The sequence below is a fragment of the Vombatus ursinus genome, unplaced genomic scaffold, assembly GCF_900497805.2.
Source record: "Vombatus ursinus unplaced genomic scaffold, bare-nosed wombat genome assembly UNPS02014812.1, whole genome shotgun sequence".
Lineage (NCBI taxonomy): Eukaryota > Metazoa > Chordata > Mammalia > Diprotodontia > Vombatidae > Vombatus > Vombatus ursinus.
The window spans coordinates 19385932-19405232 of NW_020954590.1; the positions used below are offsets into that span (position 1 = coordinate 19385932).

Here is a 19301-nt window from a genome sequence, read left to right on the forward strand (position 1 = left end):
ACTCTGGAATATGCCACTTAGCTGTATTATAAGGCTCCATTCTCCCTCAAATAGTCATTCTTATGTAATACTCTTTCTAGAGATATTTTGCACCTGAACAAACTGGATCTTGGAGAATAAGAGTTTTAACCTTTTTTTTTGTTTGTTTGTTTTTTGGTTTTGTTTTTTTTTTTTTTTTTTTGGTCATAGACTCTTTGTGGTTGTTTGGTGAAGTCTATGGACCCTTTTTCAGAACTACATTTCTAAATGCACAAAATAAAATGCATAGGATTGCAAAGGAAACCAATTATACTGGAATACAGTTACTAAAACATGAAGTGCAGAGACTTAAGGATAAGAATCTCCATCAGGGCAAGTCACTGGCAGAGTCCAAAACTTTAATATCCTGCCACCTTACTGGCTTTATGTCATTTAACCTCTTTGTGCTCAATTTTCCAGGCTGTATTTACTTCCTTGTATACATATTGTAGGTTCTCCTTTAAGGTATTTTTCTTTTTAGCCCCAGTCACCCAACAAATAGGCTGGCGAACAGTAGGTGCCTAATACATTTTTAACTGACCTGAGTAAGAGAGACAGTAATATTTTACCACTTTGTTTTGAGGTCATCATCATAATCATAATAATAATAGTGAATGGGCTGTCAGCCCTCTGCAACCCCTCTTTCTCCCTTCTTATCCCAAAGAAAACAATGCATAAGAAACAAAAGTAGTATTTTTATTTCAACTTTTAAACAGGATCTTTTTCAATTTCTTAAAGATAAAGCAGTCACATCGTTAAGCAATGTCCCATGGTTTAAAACTCTCCCCATGGGAGTTCTGAGATATTTTTTGAGGCACTTAATTCTTACAGTTGAAATGTTTCTTGGATGCTAATGGAAGTGAAATTCTATAACCAACATAATTACTCCACTCCTAAGTTTCCTTCATGACTCAATATTAAAAGTAAATTCTTTTGACCCTCAATTTAACGTTGGATTGTTCTTGTCTACCAAAAACATTAGTATCCATTTACTTCCTCCAGTAAAAACTTTAACAGAGCAATAAATGTTATAAAGTGCTTATGAAAGATTAAATAATTTAACCTGTCTGAAAAGTTTTTGAGAATAAGGACCAATACTCAGTAGGAAACATTCCTAACTATTTAGGAAGCTCAAAGGAGATTTTTGACATGGAAAAAAAAATTTAACATGACTTGAAATGTAAATACCCTTGTTGGATGTGGGATAATACCTTCAATGCAATATAAATGTACATCATGTGTGTCTCATAGACTTCCCACCGAGGAGATCCCATAGAAGTGACCTAGTATAGACAGACCTTAGCTCCACCGAACCACAGCAGTCACGTGTGATAGTCACCATTTTGAGACTGGATTCTATGCCACAATTCCCTTCTTTATTCTTTTATTTTCTTCAAAACATGACAATTAAATGTTTAGCACACACAGCAGATAATTTTTTAAGATTGTGAAATGTGTTAAATGTTCTTTATGATATTAAAAATATTCACAATTTTTTAAAAAATTGCTTAAGCTCTAAATAAAAATGAAACTGTGCACAGCTGGACAGGAGCAATGGTCCACTCGCCGAACTTTTTTCCATGTTCCTTGACATCGAGGATTACCAATAGCTTGCCAATGAAGAGTTTGATTTCTGAAACAATATTTTTTAAAATGTCACCAGATAAAATTTGATGTTAATGAATACACATTATTTTGCAAAGTTGATTATTTCTGTTAATTGAGAGCTGACTTTTTAAACATCCACATATAGATTTTATACTTCGTGGTATAGCTAAGGAAAAACATTTATTCCATGACTTGACTTCTCCATACCTCTTAGCACATTCTTTGACTACTTCACTCTACCAAATCTGGCATTTGGGTACAGGAAATACAAATTAACATTAGTAGAAGCCTAAACAAAGCATTAGCTTTTTTTAAGTTGATTTTTTTGGAGTTGTTTGTTTTCCTTGAGGGGTGAGGGTGTTGGGACAAAATGAAGGAGGGAAAAGACAATGGACAGTGAGTGTCGCCATGCATGGCAGCATTCAACCTGGGACATCCCAAGACTTTGGGCCCCAGGCTTCCTGGCACTTAGTTCTAAGCCATCACAAATGGCCCTGAAAAACCACCACTATAAATTTCAGAGACCCAGAAGGGCCTGACTCTGGGAGATGGTGTAGGAACTCCAGTGACCTTGGTTAAGTTCAAGCATAGCAGAGAGCAAAGCCTGTTCCTAGCACAAGCTCCAGTTCAATAACTAAGGCTATAGACATGAATGAACTGAAGAAAATATAGATCACTACAAAGCATTATAATAAATGCCAAAATACCTAAAGTTACCAAAAAATCCAACCTAGAAGGAGAGAGTTACTTACTAACAACTGAAAGCAGAGACTCACAGGAAAAAAATGACTACATGAATACCTAGAAAAAATGAAGCAGGACATAAACATGAAATAAAATCTTGAAGAAAGAATAGGAAACTTATCCAAGTAATGGATTCCCTGAAAATTAGAATTGACCAAGCAAAATCAATGACTCCATGAGAATAAGAAATAGAACAAAATTAAAAGACTGAAAAAAATAGAAAATATATTTGGTGTGAAAAACAACTCAACTGGAAATTTCATCAGATTATTTCAGAATCACTAGACTTCTTAAAACAATTTTTTTTAAAATGAAAGCCTGGACATTGTATTTTAAGACATCATAAATGACAAAATTGTCCAGCACTATTATAACCAAAAGCCAAAGTAAAAATAGAAAGACTATACCTATCACTTCCTTAAAGAATTCCCAAAAGGAAAAGTCTCAGGAATATCGGCCAAAGTCTTTCCACATCAAAAAAAAAAAAATACAGCAGGCAGAAAGAAAGGAGTTTAAGTCCAAAAAATCACAGGATCACAAAGGTAGTAGTGCCTAAATAAAATACTGCCAAGGAGATGGAGCCAAGATAGTAGAGTAACAAGAAGCAGTACAGTGAACTACCACCACCACCACCCCCCCTCCCAAAAAAAAAAAAAAAAAAAAAAAACTTCAAAAAGATATAAAAAATGCATCAGACCAAGTTCTGATGGAGAAATCCATGAGTCATGTTTCCTGTCCAGGTTTGTGCAAGAGTGGGGAACCTGCGGCCTCAAGGCCACATGTGACCCTCAAGGTCCTCAAGTGCAGCCCTTTTAGTAAGGGGATATCTTCTGTGAAATTTGAATTCAGAAAAGAGCCATACTCGAGGTCACAAGTTGCCCACCCCTGGTAGGGAAACAGTCTACAGACACTGAGGAAGGTAGCTATCCAGAAGTTGTATGTGGGAAGCATTCCAATACTGGGACAGGCTGTGCACCAGGGCAAGAAAAGGTCCCAGGCCCCTACTGGGCGCCTCAATAGGAAGAGGTGGCAAGTAGCTTTGTTGCTCACTATGACGTTCCTGGTCACAGACCCAAAATAGACTGAGGAAATCTTGCTCCTAAAAGCCTGAAGCAAGAAGCAAGCAGCAGTGGTGCAGCTCAGATCCCAGGGGCAGAACAGGGTCTTAGTCCCAGCTTCTTGCCCAATCTGAAGCCTACAAAAGGATAACCAGGGCAGTATTCCTAGACCAAAGGGAATCTTTCAGTTCTGTTATTCTGAACCACCAGAGCAGCAATATATTGTTACTCAGAATTAAACTCAAGTCAGGAACTTGCAGAGCTTGGATAGGAGATTTGTTGGTCAGTTGGTTGGTTAGCTATTGCCCTTTGTTCTCAAAGAAGACCAAAATAACACCACTAAGTTAGAGTCAAGGTACACAGTGTGTCCAAATGACTGATCAGACCAATATGAGCTTGGAAGGCTACACCATACGTCAGGCACAGCGTCCACATGAACATTCGGAGTGGAGCTGTCTAAATTTGCTCATCTCATGTTTCTTTCGAGCTATTGGAATTCTGCTTTCCTCATAGAGCAGAGTGCCTTTTCTGATGTGCAATGCACCCACGCCATGTAGGGCGGTCCTTTGTCATTGTTTCCTCTGTCATGCAATTGATTCCAGAGTTCTTCAGAGAAACCTTGAAAATGTCCTTGTAGCACTTTCTCTGACCTCCATATGAGTGCTTGCTTTGTATGAGTTCTCGGTAAAAAAGTCTTTTAGGCAAACATCCCTTTGGCTTTCAAACAACATGGCCAACCCATTCGAGTTGCACTCCCTGCAATACTGCTTGAATGCGTGGCAGTTCAGCTTGAGAAAGGACCTCAGTGTCTGGTACCTTCTCCTGCTGAGTGATCTTCAGAATCTTCCTAAAACAATTCAAATGGAAGCAATTCAGTGTCCTGGCATGGCAATGGTGTACTGTCCAGGTTTCACAGGCATACAACAATGAGGTCAGCACAACAGTCTATAGACCTGCAGTATGGTCAGCAGTCTAACACCTCTTCTCTCTACTTTCTTTCAGAGCACTGTATGCAAAATCATCTGCAAACAAAAATCATGCATCAACTCACCTTCCACTTTAGTCTTGGCTTGTAGCTTTTTCAAATTAAATAATTTACCATTAATGTGGTAGCTGACCTTGGGTCCTTGTTGAAGGCTTCTGACAACATTGCTGAAAACATCGTGCTAAAAAGTATGGAAGCAAGCACACAGCCCAGCTTCACTCCATTGGTAACTGGGAAAGTGCAAGAGCATTGTCCGTTATCCAGAACCTAAGCAAGCATGCCATCATGAAACAATGACAAATTATGTACAATACTGATGAACTTGATGAACTTCCAAGCACCCAAATTTTGCCATAATTTTCCACAATCCCTTATGATTGACAGTATCAAAGGCCTTGTTCAGATCAATGAACATTGTATACAGACCTCTGTTCTGTTCCTGGCATTTCTCCTGGTGTTGTGGGGCAGCAAACACCATATCAACCATTCCTTGGCCGTTTTTGAAGCTACACTGGCTCTCAGGTAGATGACCATCTTCCAGGTGAAGGATCAACCTATTAAGGAGGACTCTAACAAGAATCTTGCCAGCAATGACTAAGAGAGAGACCCTCCTGCCTCCACCTTGTGATTGTCACAGGGCAACCTATTTCCTTTACCTTTATAGAGATGGACAATGGAGGCATCCTTGAACTCCTGGGAGATAATCTCCTCTTGCCATGTAACTGGGAAAATTTTAGTCAGCTTTTGTATGAGTAGACCCCCTGCCTTGTAAATCTCAGCTGGAATAGAATCAGCAGCAGGCACTTTGCCACACAAGAGAAGCAAATGGTATTCAAAACCTCTTCAGTTGGAAATTTGGCTACAGAGGGATTGACTTCAAACTTGAGGCATACAGTTTGTGGCTTCAACATTGATTGATGATGATCTGTAACCTACCTCTCCAGGATCTTGTCCTTATCATTAATCAATGTGGCTCCATCAGCACTGAGTATTTGATGTACACAATAGGTCTTTGGCCCATAAATAGCCTTCAGATCATCACAAAAGCAGTTTGGATTATTACTCAGTCAGCGCAAAACTGAATTTCATCTGCTTTCTTACTGAGCTAAGAATCCTGCATATCTCTAAGCTTCATTTGCACTTTACTTTTGTTTTTTTTTCTTTTCTTTTTTAAGGCAATTGGGGTTAAGTGACTTGTCCAGGGTCACACAGCTAGTAAGTGTCAAGTGTTTGGTCTGAGGCCTCATTTGAACTCGGGTCCTCCTGACTTCAGGGCCAGTGCTCTATCCACTCTACCACCTAGCTGCCCCTGCAGTTTACTTTTGATGGAGTTAAATGCTGCCTTCTTAGAGATGGATGAACTATCTTGCTAGTAAACCCAGTGGAGTTCTCATTTTACATTTAGCAGTTTCTGATTTCCCCATCATTTTTGTCAAACTAATCTTAATGTGTGCGAGTGTCCTGGCCCGAATGAGTAAACGCATTGCTGTACACCAAATCTCTGAAAGCTGCCCACTTCTTTTCTGTTCCACTGTTGCCGTGTTGGTTCAGCTTTCCTCCAAGTTAGCAGTTTGTTATAATAAGTAAGCAACTAGGAGATGTTCCTCTCAGAAAAGCACTCTAATCTGTTGATGTTAAATCTTCTGGTAGTCATCTTGCCTTAGGGCCACCATTTTTGTTGGATGCAAACATTTAGCTTGGAGAGGATGTCTATGATCAGTCCAGCACTCTGCACCACACATTGCCTTTGTCACTGTCACATCCTCTCTGTCTCTTCTTACAATCACATATTCTGTTAAATGCCAATGTTTGCTGAGAGGGTGAATCCATGAAGTTTTGTTGCATTTAGGTAAAGACAATGTTGGTGATGAGGTCATGGGATGCACAAGTATTCAATAATAAGTGACCATTGCTGTTGCTGTTTCTGACTCCATGCCTTTCAAGGACTCCCTGCCATGCCTGGTAGTCTGTACCTACTCTTGCATTAAAGTCATTCAGAATTATAAGCTTGTCCTTTTTTTGGCACATGGTCTCCAGGTCTTCATAGAATTTTTCTTTGACTTCATTAGGGTTCATCATGGTGGGAGCATACACACTGATGCTGGTGGCATGAAACTTTCTTGTAAGTGGCAATCACATTGTCATGAGCCTGTCATTCACTCCTCTTGGTAGGCATACAAGCTTGTTGCCTAAATTAGTTTTGATTGCAGAACTTAATGCCATCTTCATGGCACTCCCTTTCACTGTGGCCACTCTAGAAAAACATGTATCCACCTCTAACTTGGGTAAACTGGCCTTCATTTACCATAGGGCTGCTGTTTGGATACAATACCTGCTGAGTTCTCTTGCAACAAGAGCTGTTTGTCATTGAGGTCTACTGGACTTTATGTTGTCCATAAGCGTGCACGCATTCCATGTACCAATGGTGAGTGGAATTATCTTTGCAAAAGTTTTTGTATTTGTGTGTGTGTGTGTGTGTGTGTGTGTGTGTGTGTGTGTGTTTTGACCAAAGGGTGAGATCTCTGCTGGCCACAGCAAGCCAGTCAGGGTTGGGTGAGGTTCACTCTTTCTTCTGGAGTCATCAAAGGCCAGTGGCAAGACAAAAGTCAAGATAACTTTTGGTGGTTCAGGATGCAGTGGATGACCTTGGTGTCTTCAATGTCTAACCATGCTCTAAGAGCATCACAGTGCCTGCTTCAGTCGTCTTCATAGCCACTGGAACAAATTGTTCTCCACCCATTCCACTGGGGGAAGTTTTCACAGGCTTGATGTAGGCACTTCCCTCCCCCCAAACTCACTGACATGTTTGAGGCCTGTCAGTTACCCTCAACCTGATTTAGCCCATTTGACGAAATGGTTTACCAGGGTTTGGCAGCTGCACGTCCTACAGCTTCTTGGAACCACAGGTGAGAGTTGGGTGTATCATGTGAACAGCACAGGTGGGAAGCAGCCCTGAAAAAAGGCTTGGCAGCCCTCACACCAGAAGTACTAGTCTTCTCTGAATACACCCTACACGCAGATGGGAGATATTATTGGGAATGAGGCTGAAGGGTCAGCAATCTTATTTTTCCATGATCAGACCACTTTGGGAGCACTGAAAGCTTGCAGATCCCCAACCTGTCCTTCAGAGATCCTGAAATTATGCAACACTCAAAACCACAAGAAAGCAGCAACCAAACCAGCCCACACTTTCCCATCAGAAGTACACAGAGCCCGGCCCTAACATCAAGTATGAAGTTAGAAAGCAAGCCAGAAGAATGAGCAGAAAGAAAAAAGAATCCCCATCATAAAAAGCTAGTATAGTGTCAGGGATGCTGAAGACACAAACCCAGAAAAAGAATTACTCCAAAACATCTACAAGCAAAGCCTTAGAGAAGAAAAATAGCTCAGGCACAAATTCAACTAGAATTCCTGGAAAAAAATGAAGCAAAAGGGTTTGGGTTTTTTTTAAGTGTTAAAGTATCTATAAATTAAATGACAGCACTAGAGGAAGGAATAGAGAACAAATGAGTTATTAAAGAACAAAAATGAAAAGGCACAAAGATATATAAAGCCTTTTCCAAGAAACAAACTCCCTGAAAATTAGAATGAACCAAATAGAAATCAATGACTCCTTGAGACAAGAAATATTAAAATCAAAAGACTGAAAAACTAGAAGAAAATTTAAAATATCTCACACAACAAAAACAACTGACCTGGAAAACAAAAAATTTAAGAATCATTGACATACTTGCCTGTCCTGCCCAAAGTAAAAAGTCTAGACATTATATTGGAAGAAATCTTAAAGAAAGTTGCCCAGATCAGAATCAACGGACAAAGTAGAAATAATAAGAATCCACTAGTTGGTTCGTTCTCGAAGAGGACCAAAATGACACCACTGGGTTAGAGTGAAGCTACATTGTACCTAACTGTGGCTGATCATACCAACATGAGCTCAGAAGGCTGTAGCACAGGACAGGCACTAACAGTCCATGTGAACATTTGGGGTGGATTCTCTATATTTGTGCATCTCATTTCTTTTGAGCTTCTGAAATTCTGTTTTGCTCTTACAGCTTAGCATCTTCTTTGATGCAGGCATGCCATGCTAGGCAGACCTTCACCAGCATCTCCCATGTCATGCAATTGATTCCGGAGTTCTCCAGAGAGACTTTAAAAATCTCCTTATATTGCTTCTTCTCACCACCACATGAGTGCCTACCTTGTGTGAGTTGTCTGTAAAACAGTATTTTAGGCAAGCATACATTTGGCATTTGAACAATATGGCCAGCCTGTCAGAGTTGTGCTTTCTGAAATGGAGTTGGATGACTGACAGTTTAGGATATGATCCTGGAGAGATGAGCTGAATACTACCATAGTGTTCTAAACAGACCATCATCAATCAGTGCTGAAGCTGTTGACTGTATACCTCAAGTTGAAATCATTTCCTCCCTAGCTGAAGTTCCAACTGCAGAAGAGGTTTTGAATACCATTTGCCTCCTTTTGTGTGGCAAAGTGCCTGCTGCTGATTCTATTCCAGCTGAGATTTACAAGGCAGGGGGTCTACTCATACAAAAGCTGACTAAAATTTTCCCAGTTACATGGCAAGAGGAGATTATCTCCCAGGAGTTCAAGGATGCCTGCATTGTCCATCTCTATAAAGGTAAAGGAAATAGGTTGCCCTGTGACAATCACAAGGTGGAGGCGGGAGGGTCTCTCTCTTAGTCATTGCTGGCAAGATTCTTGTTAGAGTCCTCCTTAATAGGTTGATCCTTCACCTGGAAGATGGTCATCTACCTGAGAGCCAGTGTAGCTTCAAAAACGGCCAAGGAATGGTTGATATGGTGTTTGCTGCTCAACAACTCTAAGAGAAATACCAGAAGCAGAACAAAGGTTTATACTCAATGTTCATCAATCTAACCAATCCACTAGTCATCTCTTGAAAGAAATGCTATAATTAAAATTCCCAGAAACATTATAACCAGAATCCAGAGCTTCCAGGTCAAAGAAAAATTACTGTAAGCAGTGGAAAAAAAATAATTCTGGTACCATGGAGCTATATTCAGAAAGAATCACACATCAGGTCATAGACGAAATATAATTAGACAAGCCTGAGAATAGTTCTGTTATGTCTTGACAATCTTAAGGCAATGGAAACAGGAAGAGCAATACATGGGGGGGGGGGGGGGGGAAAGGAAGGTAATGGAAAATTATCTCATCAATCAGAGTGTGCAAGCAGACATGCAAACAAGGAGGAAAAAGTGCAGCTCACACTTGAACCTCACTCTCATCTGAATTAATGAACAGAGTAAGAATGTAGACAAACAGTTGGATATAGAAATAGAGTTCACTCAACAGGAAAACGGGAAAATTAGGGACACAGAAAGGGGAGAAGGAGGAACTTAAGGGAAGGACTAGCCATAAGTAAAATAAATTCTAAAGATGAACAAAAATATACCTCTTTTTGAAGTGGCAAAGAATGGGAATTTGGGAGGGTGCCCATAAATTGATGAATGGCTGAAAAGATTATGGTATATAAAATGTGACAAATGTGATGGAATACTACTGCAATCTATAAAATGATGAAGGGATGGTTTCAAAGAAATCAGGGAAACCCTGTATAAACTGATGGCACAGTGAAGTAAGCAGGACAAGAAGAACACATTAGATAATAATATGGCAAAGATAAACAAATTTTGAAAGAATTAGAACCTCTAATCAGCATGACTAATTATGATTCCAGATGAATGTATGATTATAAACAGTACCCACCTCCTGATAGTAAAGTGAAGAATTCTGTGCAGAATGAGATTTTTTTTTTGACATGACCATTACAGAGATGGTTTGCTTGATTATACATATTTGTAATGGGCAGGGTGAAGGGGAGAAGAAATACAGTATTGCAAAAGGCAAAAAATAATTTGCCACCAGAAACAGCTCACTCTGCAAAGCTGAATATAATCCTAAAGTGGCGGGGGGGGGAGGGGGCCACCGGGAATGGACCTTTAATGGAACAAAGAATTTTCAGGCATTCCTGATCAAAAAACTAGAGGTGAGTAAGAACTGTGAAATGAAAATAAAAGAATTGAGAGAATCTTGGCTAAATTTATTTGAACAATTGGAAAGGGCTGTAAAATTATGAAGGACTAAATAACATTCTGAAAGTGAGAGAATAAACAACTTTTCCTCCAAAACTCTAGCCTTTTCTTTTTTGTTGTTTTGATTGTTTTGTTTTGTTTTGCTAGGCAATGGGGTTAAGTGATTTGCCCAGGGTCACACAGCTAGTAAGTGTCAAGTGTCTGAGCCTAGATTTGAACTCAGGTCCTCCTAACTGCAGGGCCAGTGCTCTAGCCAATGTACCCTAGGTGCCCCCAAAACTAATGTTTTCAAAGGGTAATGATAGAGATAAATAAGGAAAAGAGAGGACTTAGGGGTGCAGTGGTCTTACTCTGAGGATTTTAATGAGGTAAAGAAAAGGGTGGGTAAAAAGGAATATAGTAGTGTAGAACTGAGAAAGAAGATGAAGTGGAGAAGAGAGAGCATCAGAGGAACATCACTTTTATCTGAACCATCCAAAGTTGGGTTGAACACACACGTACGTGTAGAAATATACCAAACTCAAAGAGGGAACAGGAGAAGGTAGGAAGCAAGGGATTCTGAAGAGAAAGAGATAATAGTTGCAAAGGAAATAAACTTCCTCATCTGGAAGAAATGATAACAATGAAAAAGAAAATAACTGGGAACTAAGAGGGCTCTTAACTAGAGAATGGCTCAAAAAATGTAGTATATGAATATAATAAATTTTTTCATTCTAATGATGAAAGATGATTTCAGAGAATCCTGGGAAGTAGAAACTAATGCAGAGTGAAGTAACAGAACTGGAGGGAAAGTTTGTATAATGACAGCATTGTAAGGAAAAACCACTTTGAAAGATTAAAGCAATGAGCAACCACGTTTCTATAACTCTTATGATCAAGCATGCTGCTTACCCAATTTACATATAAAGAGAGGTTGAATTCAAAGTATTGGGAGAGACAAATTTTGGCCAGGGTATGGGTTTGTTTTGATCTACGTAACTATTTGTTACCATGAGATTTTGGGTTTTTTTTAATGGGGATGGGGGTGGTCAGAGAAGAAAATGGCATAGCAATGGTGATCCCCCCCAGAAAAAGAAGAGATAAGTCATTGAAACATTTATTAAAATTAAAACAGGAGAACAGAAGGAAGTAGAAATAAGCTCGACAGTTCTGAAAATTAATAGTGGGTATTTATTTAAGATTTGTTAAGTGCTAAGTTATCCCATTTGATCCTCACAAGAACCTTGTAAAAGTAGGTGCTATTATCCTCATTTCACAAATGAGGAAGCTGAGAGACGACAAGCAAATTGCCCAGGGTCCCACAGTTAGCAAGTTGCCTGAGGCAGGATTTGGACTCAGGTTTTTCTAACTTTAATATCAGCACTCTCTATACGCAGTGCCTAAGAAGAAAGTGTTTAGATGGAAGTGATCCAGAGTGTCAGTGGATTATAAATTCAATATGAGGCAACAATGCAATATGGCTACCATAAGTTGCATTAAAAGAGGTTATACTATCCAGAATTAAGGAGATGAAACTAATACCTGTACTTTGACTCGGTCAAATTGAGGAAGAAGAAGAGAAATTTTATAAAGAATTTGCTTAAAAAAAAAAACCCTCCAAATGACATGAATAAATACTTTTATACTCAATGAGCTCAATGAAAAGATAGGAATAAGGAAGAATATTAAAAAAAGTTAGAAGTTTCATGTATAGAGATCAAATGCTAGTATGTCTATATATTATGAATACTTTCTTTTCCCTGTTTTATCAATATCTTTTTTTACTTCACATTAATTTTTTTATATATTCTTCCTTCTTTTTATCATGTCCAAAAGATACTGAAAAACACAATACACTAAAAGCAGTTGATACACATGGACTTCATCTAACAATATATACTCCATTCCCTTCCTTACCCCCAAAGTTTCCCATTTCTCTAATGATAGGAAGGAGGTACATGAATACCTCAAGAAAAGAACTGAGAGGTGTTAGACATTATGAGCACCAAATGATATCACAAATATTGAATCCAATAATGTTTTAAAAGAAACCACTTGTTACTGATATGGGAAGTTACTGAGTCAACTGTGCAGTCAGATCACTGATTTATTAGAACAAAAAACCAAAAAAATTATAAAACTAAAATGAAAACAAGCAAAATTATGTAGAAATAGATATTAATTAAAACAACTCCAACTTCACCTATTTAAACAACTTGTTGGTGCCTAAAGGTGGGGAATAGGTGTACTGACACTAACACCGATTAAAACAATTCCATACAGACATTTTACTGGTGTGTATCAATTGCCGTAATAAGCAGAAGAAAAAAATCTTAGAAACTGCTTGAACCAATGAACACTTGATCTCATTGCCAGAGATATGGCAGCCAAGGACAACAATGATTTAGGATATAAACATTTTTCATAAATATAATAAATACATTTCTATGTAAAAACTTACATGTACTGATGGTGAAAGGCTATGAGTAATACCACTTCATAAAACAAAAAAAAGTGTAGGACAGAGAAACAAGTTTTTTAAAAGTTTGGCAAAAGACCCAACTGGACAAAGTCATCCTGAGGGCATTTAAGGATCTAAGAGGAAGGATAATAGCTGAAAACATAGGTCAAGGTTTTGTATGTAAGTGTGGTGGGAGAGGGGGGTGTTTATTTTTTTAGTGAGGCAATCTGGGTTAAGTGACTTGCCAATTGTCATACAGCTAATAAGTGTCAAGTGTCAAGTGTCTGAGGCCGGCACTGCGCTACCTCGTTGCCCTGGTGAAGGTTTTAATAACAAATTCCTTTCTCATTTAGGGCACTGAAGGCCTCACCTCAGATTATAACATCACAGTCCTGGATGTGTTGAATTAAGAAGTAGAAATAGCATTGATAAATATAAAGATGGGGGACGGGGATCAAGTCAGTCATTAAGCATTTATTAAGTGCCTATCAAGTGTCAGTCACTATCCTGAATTGTCTAAGTCCTAAGGACACAAAGAAAAGGAATAGACAGTCCCTCATCTTGAGGAGCTCACAATTTAATGGGGGATACACTATGCAAACAACTATGTACAAAAAAGCTATACACAGGATTAATATGAAATAAACAGAGGGAAGTCACTAGAATTAAGAGGCTTTCTGCAGAACACAGGATTTCAGTTGGAACTTGAAGGAAGTTAGGGAAACCAGGAGGCAAAATGAGGAGGAAGTGCATTCCTAGTACGGGGACAGCAGGTAAAAATGCCCAGCACTGAGAGATGGAGTATCTAGCTTGAGGAACTTGCCAGTGTCACTGGATTAAAAAGTGCATAGTAGGGTATAAGGTCTAAAAAGACTGGAAAGGTGTGTAGGGGGGGTGCTAGGTTGTGAAAGTCTTTGAACACCAAACAAAGGGATTGTATATTTGACCCTGGAGTTTATTAAGTAGAGTGGTAACATAGTCAGACCTGCACTTTAGGAAAATCACTTGCAGCTGAATGGACAATGAACCAGAGTAGAAAGAGACTTGTGGTTAGTGGACCAACCAGCAGGCTATTGCATTAGTGTGAAGATAAGGGCTTTCACTAGGGTAGTGATCATATTAGAGGAGAGAAGGGCATGGATTTGAGAGATGTTGCAAAGGTGAAATTGGCAGGCCTCGGCGACAGATTGGTTGCAGGGAGTAGAGAGGGATTGAGAGAAGTTGATCTCTAGATTTCAAGCCTAGAGGACTAGGAGGATGGAGGTGCCTTTGACAGTAATTTTGAAGTTTAGAAGGGGAGGTGGGTTTGGGGAGAGAGTTAATTAGTTCAATTTTGGACATGTTGAGTGTGAGATACCTACAAAACATCCAGCTGGAGACATCTAAGAGGCAAATGAAATATGAGATTGGAGGTCATTAGAGAGATCAGAGCTGGATAAGTAGATTGAAGGGTCATCAGCATAGAGATGATATTGAAACTATAAGAGCTGATAAGATCACCAAGTGAAACAATATAGAGGGAGAAGAGTAAAGAGTCCAGGACAGAGCACTATGGAACACCCATAGTTAGCAGGTATGAAAATCCAGCAAAGGACACTGAAAAGAAGTGGTCATATAGGGAGGAGGAAAACCAGGTGTCCTGAAAACCTAGAGAGAAGAAAGTATCAAAGAGAAGAAAGTGCTGAACAGTATCAAGCATAGCAGAGAGGCCAAGAAGAATGAGGACTGAAAAAAAGTGAATCTAATGACACAATTTTGAGGAGTTGTCATCCTCTGTGTCATTCTAAACTCTTCATTTCTTCTAACTGCACATATTCAAACAGCTACCAAATTTTGTCATTTCTATCTCCAAATTATCTTCCCCGACCTTCACCTTTTCTCAACTGATCTGGCCACCCACTAGTTCTGGCCTTCAACATCTTTCATCTGTATTATTGCAATAGCCTCCTAGCCTAAAGTCTCTCTGCACTCTGGATCCATTCTTCATATAACCAGTGAAGTGTCCTAAAGTTTACGTTTCACTGTGTCACTCCAGTGCCTTCCTATTGCCTCTAGGATTGAATATAAACTCTTCTGCTTGGCATTTACAACTCTTCATCACCTGGCTCCACTAAGCCATCTCACCCATGACTTCCATTCCAGGGAACACATTCTACAATCCAGCCATACTAGGTCACATGGTTTCTTCACACACAGCATTTCATCTCCTGTCTCCTTGCTTTGACTTTGGTTGTCATTCATTTCTGGAATGTCCTCTACCTCCTGGGGTGCCTGGTTTCTTTCAAGACTGCTAGGCTCAAGCTCCAGCTTCTGCATGAGGCCTTTCCTGGTCATCTCACACCCCTTCAACCCCACCCTGCAAATGCCTTGCCATACAAGTTTACCCTTTGTATCTGCTCAGATAGATATCTTGTATCTACTTGAGTATGTATATATATATATATACCATATGTACATGTTGACTTCAATCAGAATATAAGTGATTTGAGGGCAGAGGTCTTTTTGTTTTTCTCTTTTTATCCCTGTACAATAATTCTTGTCAGATAGTAGAGACTTAAGAAATACCTGATTGATTGATCAAGTTATCTAAAAAAGTGGGAGAGGATATCAAAGTAAATCTTATTACTTTGAAAAAAAAGAGTGAGCAATAGAACATCAGTAACTATGCATTATACTCAATTACTCATTCTTCCTCATTCCACATATCTATTCAGTTGCCTGGTTTTATCATTCCTATCACAACCTTTCTCCCCTCTATATCACCTGGTTTTATCATTCCTATCACAACCTTTCTCCCCTCTATATCACCTGACCACCACCTTCATTCAGGCTCTTATCATTTCTTTCCTAGACAACTGCAAAAGCCTCCTTATTAGTCTCCCAGTCTCAAGTTTCTTCCCATTTCAATCAATTCTTCACACAGTTGCCAAACTGATTTTCTAAAGAAGAGGTCTAGCCTTGTCACTTCTTTACTCAGTAAACTAAAATGGCTCCCTATTACCTTCACTTTACTTAATTTTTTTTTCAAATAAAGATCTACCTTCTCTTCCTCCCATTCCTCTCCCCCATCTAGAAAGCAAGAAAAACAAAATGTTCTATTACAAACATGTAGAATCAAGCAAAACAATTTCCCTCTTTGATCTTTTCTGAACAATAACACATATGCATATATATGTATCTCAGTCTGCACTCTGAGTTTATTACTTCTCTGTCAGGAAATGAGTAGTCTGTTTCATCATGAATTATGATCACCTTAAAATTTCAAAGATGATTTTCTTTACAACATCAATTGAGACATTGCATTTTTAATATCTATAAGCAAAGAGATAAGGTGAAAGTTTTTATTTCAAAGTAAAATAAAATAAAATTACAATAAATTTAATTTGGACACATAAATACCAGAAGAAAAATTTGTCAGTTGACATATTCGGAACTTTTAGTGTTAACTGCGTAAGTTGTTCACCTGGTTCTGCTCCCTTCACTCTGCATTAATTCACGTAAGTCTTCCGAGATTTCTCTGAAACGAGCCCTTCATCATTTCTTAGAACACAATAATATTTCATCACATTCATAAACCATAACTTCTTCAGCCATTCCCCAACGCCTTGGCAACCCTTGTAGTTTCCAATTCTGCTATAACTATATTTGTACACATAGGTCTATCTTCTTACTGCTTTTAAGATCCAATGTAAATTCCTCTGGCTTTTAAAGGCCTTCACAACCTGACCTCAATTCATCTTTCCAATTTGTTGTATGTTATATTCCCTCCCTATACCCTGTGGTCCAGCCAAACTAGATTTCATTCTGTTCCTCACATATGATATTCTATGTCCAAATTCTATGCCTTTGCCCTGGCTGTCTCTCATGCCTGGAATCCACTCCCTCCTTCCCTCTGCCTCTTTGAATCCCCTTGTTTCCTTCAAAACTCATCTCCAACATTACCATCTACACAATTCCTTTCTTGATCTTGAGTGATGCATCTGGATGGCACTGTGCTGTACTTGGAGTCAAAAGACCCAAATTTGTATCACAACTAAGATACTTAAGAGCTGTGGGACCCTAGGAGGAACAACTCTTTTCAGCTGCAGTTTCCTCATCTATAAAGTGTGGGTATAATAATAGCACCTGCCTTAACAGATTGCTGTGCAGATATTAAAATGTAAAATGCTACATAAAGGTACATCATCATCATTATTGTTATTATTATTCCCCCTCCTGTAAATGTTCTCTCCACCAAGGTTATTTTCTATATATTTAAATATGCATATGTTATCTCCCCCTTGCTCTGAGGAAAGGAGCTTTTTTTTATATCGATGGAGCCAAGTGCCACCTTAAAGACTCTCCCCTAACAAAGTGTCTACCATTCAAGACACCCTGAAAAATGCCACAACAGAGGTAACTTTGATGATTACTCACCCCCTCCCCATTACTAATATCAAGTAAGACATAAAACAGGGAGGCAGGGGAAGGCTTAAAGGTCCAGACACTGACACGGTGGATGCCCAGGGCACAGTCCAAAAATGAAGAAGAATTTTCTATAGATGGCAAAGCCCTCCAGATACTCCCTCTTACAAATAACATTGAGGTGATTGCACTGAGCCCTTTTAATACTGCAGAGTTTCCTAAATGAGATCCTTAATCATTCTTAAGTCTCCTTAAACATTCATTCACATAGGAAAAACCAGAAGGATGCCTATTGCTCACACGATTATAGGCAGCTGGAGGGACAAGACATAGAAGTTGTTCATCAGAACATATATTTTGTTGAAACATTGTAAATAAACAATGAGCTTGTCCCAGAATTCAAGAGGAAAGGAGAAAATGTGTTTGGATCGCCTTTAAAAAGCTCCCTGAAACAGAGGTTCTTAACAACAACATTCTTGAGTGAGAGGCAGTATAGTACAATAGATTAGATTAGATTAAATTAACTAGATTAGATGTCATGATTAAAGGTCAGGTAGTCTTATTTCTGACATACTATCTCTGTGACCCTGGGCAAGTCATTTAACTTCTCAGGGCCCCTGCCACATCCTCTAAGCATATACATTGCAGATGCTGATCTGCACTGGTGGTGAGAATTTCCACACTTTGAATTCCTTATGGTGAGGAAATAATAGATCAGGACATCTGCCTCCTCTTCTCCCCCACATCCTGGTAAAAAATTCTTCCTGTGAGATTGTACAACTGTTATTAATGAAACTGTTGTTTTAGTCACTTTTCAGTCATGTCTGACTTTCTGTGACACCTTTTGGTATTTTCTTGGCAGAGATACTGGAGTGATTGCCATTTCCTTCACCAGCTCATTTTACAGATGAAGAACTAAGGCAAACAGGGTTAAGTGACTTGTCCAGGGTCACACAGCTACTAAGTGTCTGAAGCTGGATTTGAACTCAGGTTCTCTGACTCCAGGGCTAGCACTGTGCCAAATTGCCTCAAACTGCCTACACAGCAAATACTTCTCAATCTGTAATGCAAAGTTTTCAATTATTCCCTTAACTTAATTAGAATGTGTGAGATGGCCTATAAAGGCAAAGGGATTTGTTATTTCTCACAGGGTTAAACTACAGAGGGTCTGAGCTAAATGATCTCTTAGGTTCCCTTATAGCATTACAATTTCATAATAAAACAGTGTGAGTAATGAAAAGACCAACAAAACCAGATTATTAAAAATATAAATTTTTAAAAGTCACTAGCTCCTCAGTTCCTTAGCCAGAAGCTAGGATATTTTATGAATAAAAGTCAAATTAAAATTTATTAAAATTCATTTAAATCCCAAAAGCAAATGAGATATTCTGAAAAATATTAAATCTAAATATAATATCTATTTGAAATAGATTCCCTATTTATCTTTGTCCATTTCATAGTTTTATCCTTTAATATTTTTAATTATATGGTATATTTATATTGAGGCCTCTAGGCCTAAGTGCCTAGTAAAACTTAATTCAAGTTATTGAATAAAACAACAATGTAGAAATAATGACTGATTAAAAAAGACTTTGGAGAGGTTCACACCATGCTTTAAAAATGCTTTTTAATCCATTTTTAAAAACCAGTTCTACCTGAGACTCTTAAAACCAGATTGTAGCCTTGAAATAAATTGGCTTTGTCCATTTGAGTCCAAGCACTGATTCTGGTCTCTAAGCTTCTGATACAATTATCAGATGTAGCACTGGTTAAGAGTAGAAAGTACTGGGCCAGACTGATAAAATGTTAGGCAGGTTCAGGTTTTTTGAACCAGTAAACTACTGCCTTAAACTTATGTGGTAAGATCAATGATTGTATCAAAGTTTGATTCCCCTATAGAGAAATATCCCACTGTTGGTCCCTCTGTGGATCTCCCTAGAAGCTAGCCTAATGGACTCATTCATCTTAAG

The 19301-nt window shown here is 38.7% G+C and overlaps 1 protein-coding gene across 1 annotated transcript in view; it reads right to left on the bottom strand.

Moving 5' to 3' along the window:
- Positions 1-693: 693 nt before the first annotated feature.
- The window catches only part of LOC114053696 (somatomedin-B and thrombospondin type-1 domain-containing protein-like), a 53751-nt gene continuing 35143 nt past the window's right edge, over positions 694-19301 (bottom strand). Inside the window, exon 5 of the mRNA XM_027876816.1 lies at positions 694-1651. Coding sequence (XP_027732617.1) covers positions 1534-1651 — 118 coding nt within the window. The 3' untranslated portion in view covers positions 694-1533. The remainder of the gene's footprint in view (positions 1652-19301) is intronic.